This window comes from Eleutherodactylus coqui, chromosome 3 (assembly GCF_035609145.1).
Source record: "Eleutherodactylus coqui strain aEleCoq1 chromosome 3, aEleCoq1.hap1, whole genome shotgun sequence".
In the NCBI taxonomy this organism is placed as follows: domain Eukaryota; kingdom Metazoa; phylum Chordata; class Amphibia; order Anura; family Eleutherodactylidae; genus Eleutherodactylus; species Eleutherodactylus coqui.
In genome coordinates this window covers 184,304,714-184,318,936 of record NC_089839.1, presented here as the reverse complement: position 1 = coordinate 184,318,936, position 14,223 = coordinate 184,304,714, and the positions used below count along the sequence as shown (strand labels likewise).

The window sequence follows — 14,223 nt, the reverse complement described above, 5'->3', positions numbered from 1 at the left end:
AGGGTATTAAAACAGCCCTGACTGTAGATGACCAAAAGACTAAGGATAGCATGACAGTGCAAACCAAACTAAACATAAGCCTTTTATGTTCTTAGGGAAAACCGTCCTATTTAAAGATTTCTACACAGCCCCAGAGTTACTCTACACTATAGCTCAGCAACAACTCAAGTGGGAAATGTAATAAGACTATCCTGCATATATACACAGACATATATATATATATATATATATATATATATATATATATATATATATCAATTACCAACTAAACAGGAATGAATAGATTTTTTAAAGCACAAAATATATTTAAACCTATTGTCTAATATATTTTTTCAAAGCATTGTCACAGAAATTTTGATAAATATGCTGCTACTTTCAAACTTGTAAACTTGTGTTGAAACATGATGGCGTATGACGATGATAATAATGATGATAGAAACATCACTAACAATAGTAAAAAGATTGTCCAGCCACCAATAAACAATCACTATACATAAACAGTCCTTTACACAGTAATCCTCAGTGGCTCACATAAATTGTGGTGCCCTAGATCAGTACTTTCCAACCCTGGTGTGCCATAAAAAGCTCCTAGGAGTGTAGCAGGAAGAGAGAGAATGAGAATTTTTTTTGAAGGGGTGCCTTGAGAAAAAAATGTTTTGACCAGGTGTGCCGTAAGCCAAAAAGGGTTGGAAAACAGTGTTCTAGACATTGGAAGCTGCACATGCACTGCATTAATACACATTGTGCCCTCTGAAAATAAGAGTGCCCTCTGTAGAGGTGAAAGATACTCAACTGTCTCCATTCTCGCTTTGTCATCTAGAGATGCCAGCCTAGCATCTTCTTGACCAGTCTGTCTCCTGAGGGAGGACGCAGGCGGCACTATAGTATAATGGTGCCACTTGGATCTCAGAAAAAGCACCGCATGGTGGGACATGGAGCCAAATACTCTCTTGTACCCACCAGTGCCTAATTATCAATTGTATCTGTGTTTTATCTATTTATCTATCTCATATCATTTTTTTTTATTTTGTCAATCTTTTACTATTAGATTTTTATAGATCACTACACTGTTTTTTGTTTACTTTTATACTTTTTTTGTACTTAACTATTGTTATTGAGCTAAACAAGTTACAGTAGCAGATCTCTTCTTTAATATATTTTGGTGCTATCATATATTTCTCTTTTGTTGAGTTTTAAATGATCTTTATTAAAGTCATCTAGCAGTCTAATCTTCCTAATAGTGTACAGTTGAATTATACAAAAGCAGTGAGAGTTCATTATTCAAACTACTTCCGATTGGTTAATTATTAACTTTTGTACCAGCTTTAGCCACTAGAAATTCTGCAAAGATACTGTATATCCTCTGTTTTGATTTTTAAAGAATTTTTTGAAATATCATAACTAAACTAATATTATTCGATATTTTAAACCTATTTTTAGTGAGTAGCTTTATATGGAATATATTACAGTTACATTTATTATTATATGGGAAAAAAATTGTCATAATTAAACAAGTTAAACAGATATTATAATGGGAATTTTCTTTGTGCTACCACACTGTATTTTAAGATTATACGGCACTTATGTGATTAAAAAAAAATACCTGCTGCATCATGCAACAGGATTATTAAATATTGAATGAATTTTATATTTTTTTAATAAGGGGCCAATTCGGTAGAACTATTATTAATATTACTATTATTGTATATTTTAAATATATTGGTTTCTTTGCAGATTTGAAATGATTAAAAAATATAATTTATTTTACCATTTTTTTTATTTATTTGTTTATTTGTTTGCTTCACATTATTTACAATATATCATAAATCCCTGATCATTCCATAACAGTGACAACTTTGTAAAATTTTGTTAGAATTTTTTTCCCTACATTTCATTTGTTTGCCGTAAATTCATTTAGCATGCGGCTAGTTAGATATTGATATTTTTTTCCCCGATAATAGAGAGGTACATAATTACACTAATTACATTAATAAGCAAAGATCAAGAAATGTTTTTGTTTTTTTGTGTTTTAGTTGTAGCCAATCTTTGAAGCCACACATATTGGATGTCTGTTGCATTATTTTTTTTTCTTTTTCACATAAATTCCCTGGGACGGATTTAATTGAAAATCATCTGCATGATATGCCTGTCAATACATTTCACGCTGTATTATTTTGCACAAGTCTAGTCATTATCATTTTGCTAAAACCCATAATTTATCAGCCGTAAGTTAACAAGCAAGCACTCTGCTAGCCCTGATGCACTTGACATGGTAGCGAGATGCGGCTCATTCAGGGAAAGCTGCTCGGAGCTCCAGAATTTACTATATGATGTATTATGTTGGTCTAAGCGTAACCGATTTAGACATCTCCACTTTCGAGAAATGTTATCTCCGTTGTTCATATGGCTTTTAAACAGCCACTTACAAACACACTGTAATACCACCTGTTGTTTATATCATTATAATTATTTCAAATCTGAAATTCCTAATTATTGTGTTTTTCTTGAATATATTATTGATTTTTTTTACACCACCATTAGCCATGACAGGTTGTATGCAAAAGCTAAAATAAAAATAAACCTTTCATACGTACATATCATAGGAAGTGAGAATTATGCATTACTAGTTAATTACTGGATTGTGTCGATCACCTGTTTACATCTCATACACATTTTCATTTTCCTTTGTGAAAGACTGTTCCGTAGAGACAAAATAGTTTTAATGTGTTGATTATTTTTACAAGACTTTAGAGATATAATTAATCTTTTTTTAATGGATGCTCATAACTACTTTGAAAGGATTTTTCTGAATTTTACAATGGTGAGGGTTTCGATGCCCTTGACACCCACCGATCTGCAGAACAAAGGGCAGCAGCATTCACTGTTGTGCTACAGCCCTTTAATGGTAATATCAGAATAGCAACAAGTATGTCATGCTACTAACTTCAGTGGACTGGAGTGCAATACCAAACACAGCACACGCATATGAATATTGTTGTATTTGGTATTTTAAGGGGTTTTCCAATATAATATACATTATGGACAGCAAGGGGATGATATATAAACATATACTTGCCTAACGCACTGTTTGCCTACTGCAATTCCTCTCCTCTGGCTTTTTATTTCCCTTTCTGCAATAATCACATGGTTGTTCTTTCATCCATGTGACCGCGGCAGCCAATATGAGGCCCAACATGTGAAGTCATCAGTGACGTCCTATAAACAGGCCTGGGCTTTTACATCACAAATCCACGTGGCCAGTTTACAGTATGTCACTGGGCAAGAAGACCCGATGATATCATAGGTCACATGCTGTGACATCTCAGTGCTGAAACGGCTTTCAGGTCTCACAGTGAATATAGTCCTGAAATATACTTTATAACGGGCGACTCACAAATTATAAAAAAAGCTGGATGACCTCTTTAAACAAAGGGGTCTAGTGGAAACCATTAGGCTTTTTTTGTAATTCGGTAGCTGATCAAACATGTTTTTTCACATTACCCCCACATGAGAGAGGACCTGTCAGTTAGGGCTTATTCACACATCAATATTTTGTAACTCAAAACCAGGAGTGGAATGTACAGAGAGAAAGTATAATGGAAAGATTTGAATGTTGTTCCATATTTTGGACCAGCTCCTGGTTCTGGTTTACAAAATACTAATGTAATATATTGATTTTAGAATAAGCCCTTATCCTAATATATCTGCTTTAGTTAATAATTGTATTCTCCATGAAACAATGACCCCAAATTCATTGATTGGGGGTCAAATTTATATCTTGGGACAGCCAGAACTCAGGAGCTATCTAAGGCAACCGTATAGGCTATGGTTACCTTTGAGCACATTTAATAGTGTATATGATATATAAGCAAGCTGAGTTACTTGTTAGTGCATTGTGCCACTGATCTTGGGATATAGCCTGTATTAAAGGGGTTGTCCAGTTACATTTTCAAATTTTAAAGACGGGTGTAGATGTGATAAAATAACAAACACATTAGTATTACCCATCCTCGACCCCAGCAATCGAGTGTTGAAATCTCTAGATTCTCCTGATCTCTGTTGACTGCGGAAGTCAGGTTACCTCTGCCAATCAGAGGCCGCAGCATCACCATGGCCTCTCATTGGCAAGAGGCAGTCATCAGAGACCAGGAGAACCGCAGGCTGCAACACTGGATCACCAGGGCCGAGGACGGGTAAGTACTGCTGTATTTGTTATTTTAGTACATCTGTATCTGTCTTTAAAATTTGAAACCGGAACTGGATAGCCCCTTTTAATTCTTCGCCTGTATACTATAGATCTGATTTCAATGTTTTGCTGTTTACTGATGGAAACAGTCAACAAGCTTGTTATCAGACAGTAACTCAAAATTGTAGCTATACTTTTTTAATGTAGTGGGATATTTAGCTTTACTTCTACATCACAACTCTGTACAGCACCTGGTGTAATGATGACTAGTATTTAAACATCACAGCATGTTCTGCTGTGTGATTGCAGCTCTGCAGAAATGATAGTGTACCTCAGATCACTATTTACATGCCGGAGAACTGATACCTATGAAATCTCGTTCCCCAGAGGTATTAACGCTCCATTGATAGAGAGGTTTTCTTTTTAATAATTTTGGAGAGACTGCCTATTAGACTTCACACCATATGTATGACCCTACTAATTATTATGTATGACCCTACTAATTATTATATACACTTGTCTGGTTTCCTCATGACCCTGAAGATAAACAGATTTCATGTGATTAGTGCATTATACAAAACTTATTGACAGTTAAAACAACTGAGCAGAGAAGAGTAGAATATGACAAAATTGTGAAACGATTCATTCAAGAAGAAATGCATTAAATTACCCAATTATTTTGGTTACTTGTATTTGACCGATCACCAGCTCTATGGTTTTTATAAAACAGAAAATCCCCAAATTGTACCAATTATTCTAACTTGACAAGATACTCCTATAATATTTAATTATTATGTTTATGCTTCTGTTGATATATTCAGTAATATTATTTGTCTTGTCTTGTACTGGATTGCTGTAGTTCATTTTATGAGTCACAAATATCCCTACATTTTTTTCCATCTTTTTTGTACCCAAAAGGATGGCATTTATTATTTTCATTCCCTAAATGCATAACCACACAGTTATCCATATTACATTTTCCCCGCTTTTCATAACCAACCAACAAACGATCTATCCAACTAACCAGTGTATTAGTCTTTTTCATCGCATGAGTAGATCCAGCTGTTTAGTTGGTCACCATGCATAGACAGGTGGCACCATCATTACAGGCTCTCTGTATATGTTGGAACCATTTCCAGGCGCTTGGCTGAAAAACATTTGGTCTCACGCCACCCACTACATGTATTGCCTTTGACACCCACCCACTGTCGCCTTCATTTGCGTTAGTGTCATGAAAGTTAAAACTGGACTGTTACGGTATGGACTGGGCTGTCTTCAGTGACGAATCTAGGTTTAGTTTGGGCACTAATGATGGCCGTGATCATGTTTGAAGACCTAGGAGGCTTGTTCTTTGCTGTGGAGTGGCACACTGCCACCACTGCTAGTGTGATGGCCTAGAGTCTATTGCTTATCACTCCTAGGAATGGTACAAGGGACAATAACAACTCAGTGATATATTCAGGACATCCTGCAGCCACATACAACAGGGTTTCCAAAAGGTATTTTCCAGCAGGATAATGCTCAGCTGCACATACCAGGTTGTCACAGAAATGCCTTCACAATGTTGCCACACTTCTGTGGCTTGCCCAGTTGCTAGATTTATCACCAATAGAACATGCATGGGACCATCTGAGATGCCAACTTAGATAGCCTACAACTTTGCATGATATAGCGGCTCAATTATAGTAAATGTGGACAGATATGCTGCAAGATAAAATATGGAATTTGCATGCCTCCATGCCCGCCTGTATCACATCTTCCATCCAACCTAGAGGCGGCCCAACAGGGTACTAGAGCCTTCCTTCAAGTGTTGAGTTTTCCGCAATAAATTATCCTTTTGCTCTGGTATTGTAGTCACTTTCTTAAATCAACACTACAAGCACACATAGAAAGTTTAATTCAATTTCGACAACTCCTTATAGATGCTTCATTTTATTTTAACAATAAGGGTATATTTGGATACTTTTTGCATGTAGAATACTTCGTTTGTTTCATTTGTGCCTGATCTCTGTTGAATAAACGTGGGTAGTTATTCAATTTTGACCTTGTTGCTGCATTTGTGCTTTAGGCCTCGTTAACACAAGCATGAGTTCGCGTGTACATAGGTGCACACAAAACCGCGCATCCACATATGTGCAAAAACACACGTGAATAAAGCGCTGTGCACCATTGCTTTCAATGGGGACGCCGCTGCTGCTGGCGGCCCCATTGAAAGCAATGTCCTGCTGGCAACCTCTGCAGTAATTTTCGGGGTAGGGCTTTAAATATAAGCCCTTTCCTGAAAATCAGACCTAGCCTGTGTAAAAAAATAAAAATATATATATACTCACCTTTCCCCCACTGTGGGTCTCAGGCACGTCTAGCTGCTTGGTTCTCCTGAACTGCTCTGAAGCTCTTTCAGCAGGCAGGGATTTAAAATCCCCACCTACTGAAAGGACTGTATCTGATTGGCTGAACACTCAGCCAATCACAGGCAGCGCTAAGCCATTCATTTAATGACAGCTGAGCGCTGACTGTGATTGGTCACAGTGCTCAGCGAATCACGGGTAGCACTTGGCTATTCATTCAAATGAATGGGAGAACATCGCTATGCTTTGCCACAGCTGTCACAGCTGTTACAGCTGTTGCAGGGAATTCTTTACTCCCTGTGGGGAGTGCCATCAACACTGAATAATGTGACAGTGCTGTCAAAGTGTTCAGTGATGACGGGACTTCCCGCAGGAAATATTTACACGCACCATGGACCTATGCGTGCACGCATGTCCTATCTATTGCAGGTGTGCGCGTTTGCACATCTGTAAAACACGGACATGTGAACACATCATAGGGAAACCAATGGTTCAAATAGATGCATGGTTTTATCTGCACCTAGGTACACCTGTTTCTTAAAGTGTAATAAAAAGAAAACAAAGTCATAATTAAGCCTTTACCTCTAAATTTCTAGGCCAGTGTCCCATAATCTAATATAACTAGGCCACTAATTTTGTGTGCATAGTGATGTAACATCACATAACTGTGTTATCCATTGCAGTGTGTTATTTCACTAGGGGTAAAATGTCACACTGTGGCCTACTGATCTCTGTGGAGAATGCAAAACTGCAGAATGATTTTAAAGGGGTTTTCAAAGTTTAAGAAAATTAGCCTGGTTGCTAAGTGTGTGAATCACTACTCACCTTTGAAATGTTCCACTGCTTTAGTGCCGCCACTCTATTCCCTGCCACTCTGATCCTGGAAGCTGCTAGCAATTCAGACATAGCAGTACTGTTCACCAGACTTGACTTCACTCCAATTAGTCAAATCTCTGAAGGTCTCTGAAAAACTGGTGGTTAGAGATGAGCGAACGTACTCGTTTAGGGCGATTTCGCAATCGAGCATCGCTTTTTTCGAGTAACTGACTACTCGAGCGAAAAGATTCGGGGGGCGCCGGGGGTGAGCGGGGGGTTGCAGAGGGAAGTGGGGGGGGGGGGTAGAGAGAGAGCTCCCCCCTGTTCCCGACTGCTACCCCCCGCTCCACCACACCGCCCCCCCGGCGCCCCCCGAATCTTTTCACTTGAGTAGTCAGTTACTCGAAAAAAGTGATGCTCGATTGCGAAATTGCCCTAAACGAGTATGTTCGCTCATCTCTACTGGCGGTACTGTATCATATCCTATCAGGAGCAGATAATGGCACTAAATTCAAATTAGAACAGTCCAGCACTCGGTTCAGTGAAAAATATAAGCCAGTGATTGGTTACAACAGTCACATGAGCAATGACCACCACATGATCACTGCAACAGCTTCCGCGACCAGAGTGGCGGGTACTAGATTGGCTGCTACAGAGGGGTATTTGTGAGTAGTGGTCTGGTTTATTTATTTCTTTTACCCACTTATCAGACCCCGGCAATTTGTTTTTAAACACTGGAAAAACCCATTTAACTGCAATTACAGATGTGCCCTTTCTTTCCTTTTTCTTGGCTCGACTTATCCCAAAATGACCCAAACTGACCAGATTTGAAAAAAGACATGATTTCATGACACTCTATCTAGAGATGTATATGCTATATTTGTCCATATTTACTATATCCATCAAGTGCCCCTATTGTGGTTTTCAGTCTGGCAAAGGGGTCACTATAATGATCTCAAAATGTATTAAGTTTGTATCATGAGAAATTGGAGCGCTTAAAGAAATTTGAGGAAAGGTAAAGGTGGACACATCAGTATATTCAAAAAAATTCAGTGTCTCTCCTTATGAAATTGGTGGCATACCTAGGTATAGAATGAACTGGTTTGTAAGGATCCATCTAAGACAAATTCTTTATTATTCAAGGAGCCTCACTCCTCCCTGAAATATGAGTGCCCATTATTTTTTCAGGTCTAGTTATTAATTTTTTTTAAAATTAACTTTATTAACTATAATGCATGGTCATACTGTTATTATAGTCATGTATTTATGAATTATACAGATAGTTCAATTTTATCTCTGTTTGCATCTCTTGAACTGTGAGGATTCCACCTTCTGTTTCTAGAAGGGGATTATGACCTTTATATACTATATATTTTTTAAAAATCTTGCTTCGTTATATGTTCCTTTTATTGTTTGTATCACATTTTCATTGCATGTTCTTTTCATTTTCATTCCATTTGGTTATCATGCTTACATTTTGTTTCACCTTCATGGATTTTTGTTTTGTCTTCCACACCTTCCTCATTATTTCTGTTCCCATCCGTCTGAAAGTTTGCTAAACAGTGGGTAAGTGTGTCTAACATTTTCGACTGTAATGTCACCCCTCACTCCCCAATGTATAATTAGCATTTATTTCAGTTTTTTTCTTCCCTTCTGTCAACATCCTCTTTGTTTTGACTTAATTAGCATTTTAAACAGACATTAATGCAAACAAGTGAAAATGAATGTTCGAAGATATATTTTAATTACTCCAACCTTTAAAAAATTATATCATTTTTGGGAACGATACTTTGAATAATTTATACTGAAAAGAAAGAATCAGACTTGTGAAAATCTTATCAAGTGCTATGTTTTTTCTTCATTATTTATTCTACGTTGCTGTGTATCGCGTGTACAAAAAGGATAGTCAGGTTCATTAACAGCTTATTTTCACAGCTGATACTTTTAAAATTAAAAAGCAACATAGGAATATTGAGTCCCCAAAAAGCCTGATGATTCCTGTGTCATTGTGTATTCAGTGTTCTAATATTTTGCCTTTTTCTGTCTCCTTTTTTAGCACCAGTACCATTCAAAAATTGATGAGCTAATTGAAGAAACAGTTAAAGAAATGATCACCCTTTTAGTTGCTAAGGTAAATTCTGTTTCATGTGTTATGAACCTTATACAATACATATGTTTAAGGCCCAGTGGAATTCTTCCAACTGGGACTGTTACTTTGTTTTTTTATTCCTCTAATGCAATGTACTTTTTATACTGTTTTATGCTTTTTATATATATTTATTTATACATTACATTGTCATGATCATTTACATTTTAGAGTACATTTAGTTAATGAAGCATCAATTTGTTGGAAAACGAAATATAATCATTTTAATCTGATATTAAATGGCTATAACATTCCTTTATCGGAGCAAGTTAAGATTAAAACAATATACTGGCAGGGCTGGCATCAAATTAACACAGTACAGAACAGGTTTCTCGTTTTAATTACTTTCACATTATTAATCATTATTATACTAGTTATTATGTGCTTTATTACTAATAAGAGGAATGATATAAAGGGTTAATTATTATGCTGGTTCTAAACCTTGAATAAATACTGTTGGTGTAACAGAACAATGCGGCCTCATGTATGAGATCGTATTTGGGATCCGTATCATATAAATACTAAATATGGTAGTCGTGCATTTTGATTGGACGATGTATACCCCAATAGGCTGACAATTATGTATGCACAGTATAAGTTGGACCTAGTTTTCTGCTAGGAGCACCTTTTGGGTTTCTCATATTGCTCCTCACAGAGAATTGTCCATCATTGTGCACTATATTACAGCCCATGATTTATATGGTCATGTCTATGAGATCTACGGGCCCTTTTACACAGCTGGGTGATTAGACATGAGCATTCGCCTGAATGTTTGTTTACCTAATCATTGGGTTAATGTTTAAACAATCAGCCAACGAATGAGCAAATGCTCATTCGTTGGCTGATTTTCTCATTTATCCAGCAGAAAAAAATTATCGTTATCAGCAGAACATCTTCCCATGTGAACACGGGATGTGCTGTTGACAATGATGATTAAGTTTTCGAGATGAGTCATTAAGTAACAATCATTCATCTCTAATATTGTCAGCATCAGCCTATGTATAGGCCATTTAAATAACACTGATCTTGTTCATTGACGCTGATTTAAACAACTGCTTTAAAGGGGTCATCCAAGTTATAGCTTATTGGTAAAAACTAGAGTTGAGCGAACATACTCTGCCAAGCTAGATGCTCGTTTGAGTATTAGCGTACTCGATGGTGCTCGTTACTCGAATGAGCATCAAGCCGTGTTCGACCCCGCCCCAGTTTTTGGCTCCTCCCCTCTGTGACATGCCTGTTTTGGCCCCTCCCCGCTGCGACGCAGCACACATCATTGGCAAATTTTTTGTCTGGAAGGCAGTAGAGAGAGAGAAACAAACCTAGAAGAAGAAAAAAAGCTCGGGACCCGGCATCCCACATACAAAAATGCTCGAGTCTCCCATTGTAGTCAACGGGGTTTGTTACTCGAGTAGAGCTCTCGAATTTTACGAAAAGCTCGACTCAAATAACGAGGACTCAAGCATTTGGGTGCTTGTTCATCTCTAGTAAAAACCCTTCTGCATGCAGTAACATAACAAGTAAGCATTTACTCACCTATCTCCACTTCACTTGTGTTGTGCAAAGCTGCTTTGGTTCTCCTCTCTGATGCCACAATCACAGGCTGCCCCAGCCTGTCTACAGGATGTCACAGGCACTGCAACCAATAAAAGAACTCAATGGTCCATTTTTAAGCTCCGTCATTGACTGCATCGCCTGTGACGTCCAATAAACTGGGCGAGACTGTAGCCTTTGCACAAACACAGAGGACCGAACAGCACCATGGGACACAGCGGCGAGAGGTGAGTATTTGCTTATTTGCTATGTTACTACATGCAGAAAGGAGCTTTACCTATAAGCCATAACTCAGCAACCACTATTAAGGCCTCAGTCAGGTGAGAAATTTTTTAGCGCATGAATAGGTTCGCTTAAAAGGCAGCTCTATTAGAACCAATGCTTTCCAATGAAAGTGTTCACATGTATGTTTTTTAGAGGCGCTAAATAATTGCACCTGCAAAAGATAGGACATGCGAGTGCAAATTCACTTTTTCACACAATTTTTCATTACACGATGTGCGATTTTTCTTTTTGCGCGGCTATTCATGCACTAAAAAAATCACTCGTCTGACCAAGGCCTTAGGCCATATTTGCAGCTAACCTTTTTACCATGTTTTTGCAACTGTGGTAAACTACATACCTTAGTGTCCAGATGCTATAAAAGTCCGTTCCCATTGTGAAGTTGAATTTGTGCCTTAAAACCTCAGCATTTCCCGATGCGACCGTGTGACTGAGTCCTTACTTCAGGAAGAAGACGGCCGTACTCCAGGATGGAGGACTCCCCGCAGCGCCGAAGAAAAAAAACACATGACCGGCAATAAAGCCGGTCACATGTTCTTTCTTCCAGCGCTGGAGAGAGACGTCCGTCCTGAAGAACGTCCGTCTCCTACATGCAGTAATACGGGCGCCGATGACCCCCTATGGTGCAAATTCCCAACTTCATTAAAAAAGATACACTCACTCCACCCTTCCACACCATTGCCAGGAATTACTGTACCTTTTTTTTGTTGATACTTAGTAGTACTTACTCATAAATTTTTGACAATGTTCTTTATTGTTATACAATATCATTTTGATATATCTTTAGCTACATATGTATCTAGCATATGGTTTTTATTATATTAAGTGGGTTATCTGACATATTTAATTTTAAGTAAAGAATGTTATAAAATAGATGTGAAAACTCACTGCTACAATCCCCACCGCTATAGCGCCATATTCCCATCCTTCCCTCTGGCCTTTGTTTACATGGCCGTAGTGGGAATTTTCCCATTTACCGATGTGAACACTGCAGCCAATTACTGGCCTCCGTATTGTACAGCACAAAACTGCTGAAGTCAGTGATTAGCAGCTGTAGTCATGCGGGTAGGACTGGAGCAGTCATGTGTGTATATTGGCACATCACCACTGCAGCCATCTAAACCAAACCCGGCAGAGAGGAGTGGTGGTGCTTCAGCAGCAGAAGATCAAACCAATTACTATAATTTTGAGTTCATAACATTCCCTTCCCTGTGTTTAAAAAAATATCCATCTAAGACAATGCCGTAAGCATGAGTAATTGGCTCACATAACAAAAATTGTACAGTTTTTTACCTAAGATTACTGCAAAACAATATTGTCAGTCTGCATACAATCTGACCAGCTGTGACGTGATGTCAGTAAAAATGATGGAAGTATCTTTAATTATAGTATTCTACTGCGTTCCTTTTATTACACGGCCTTATATGAGACATCAGGCAGTTAAATCCATAATGAAAATTACTAAGGAATTCGGCTCTTACTTGTAATACTAATATTCGTTACTTGTAAAGTTGCTGTCATGACTGATTGCAGAACCTATTTCTTAGCCAGCTATTTCATTTTTTTACTTTTTTATATAATTATTTTTTTTACTTTTATCCCCATTTTAATAAAGTGATACAGATATTTCATATTTTATTTTCAGGTACACTACTGCAATTCTATTGTCAGCAATGATATTAGTAGATACTTTTTAAAAAGTGTTAAATATGTGTCATGGAATTCTCTTGTCTGTAGTCTCTAATGATATTTATATATCTTATATTACTAGTTTGTGACAATTCTCGAGGGAGTGCTGTCTAAACTTTCCAGATATGATGAAGGAACCTTATTTTCCTCTTTTCTCTCATTTACAGTAAGTGAACATGTTTTCTGCAATACTCATAGATTACTTTTCATTCATTTTATCTTTTTTTTAAAAAAACATGACATCCTTTACTGTATAATAGATAAATTGGTATTTAGAGATCTGCAGCTTTGCCGAACACATTGAATTGCATTGATTCTGAAACTTAACCTGTTCATAGTTAGCATTAGTGAATGTGAGTGCAATAGATGGTAACACTAATATCTATAGAATATAATGGAAAAACATCATTAAAATGTATTTTGTAATCTTCACATCTTATATTGTGTAATATGTGCTTTTTTTTCCATGGTTAACGGTTTGGAACAAAATAATTTCCCTCGCACATCTCCTGAAACAATAGCTCAGTAATTTGTTTTTGGAGCTTCATCAAATGAAAGCAACTCCGTTTATAGGCATAAATTTTGCCCATCAACTAAGGCTTTACTCACATCTGTTTTGGAGGCTCTGTTCTAAGTCTCTGGAGCAGATCCGGCATGAATTGCCAAGTCAAAAAGTTGTGTATGCAAGACTTTTTCGTCCAGCAAAAATGCTGGACAGGTGCAGGAACCGCACAGACCCCATTACAGTCAATGGGGTCTATTCGGCACAATTTGCTTTTTTTATGAGATGGATCCATTCATCTAGGGGATTCCGTTTTCCTGTTCATATAACGGAAGAGGAAAACAGAATCCCTAGCGCAGATGTTAATAGAGCCTAAGTAGGTATCACTTTCAGGAGGACAATGAACTGAAGGCTTGAAGAAGAGAATTTTCTATAAAGTGCCATATTTTTATCATATAGCTCATCATTCATTGATTGAATCTTTATCCATTTATGGATCAAAAAATAGAATAAAATAACCTTATTTAAGTGTCCTTTTTCATTCAAGGTCAAAGCAGCTTCCAAGTATGTGGATGTTCCAGTAAGTATTATTGTATTTCTTTTATTTTTAGATATAGAATTCTTTCTATAATAGTTTTTTTTTATTTGTTTCTAAATAAATGTATGCTGTATTCAGATTTTAGTCTTCGTAGCTTAAAGAATT

At 37.3% G+C, this 14,223-nt stretch overlaps 1 protein-coding gene across 7 annotated transcripts in view; it reads left to right on the top strand.

Moving 5' to 3' along the window:
* CADPS (calcium dependent secretion activator) overlaps positions 1–14,223 on the top strand; it is a 483,917-nt gene that overhangs the window by 413,641 nt on the left and 56,053 nt on the right. For all 7 annotated transcript variants that reach the window (XM_066596628.1, XM_066596625.1, XM_066596629.1 and 4 more), the window contains 3 exons: positions 9,407–9,481; positions 13,101–13,184; positions 14,068–14,100. In XM_066596628.1, coding sequence (XP_066452725.1) covers positions 9,407–9,481; positions 13,101–13,184; positions 14,068–14,100 — 192 coding nt within the window. The remainder of the gene's footprint in view (positions 1–9,406; positions 9,482–13,100; positions 13,185–14,067; positions 14,101–14,223) is intronic.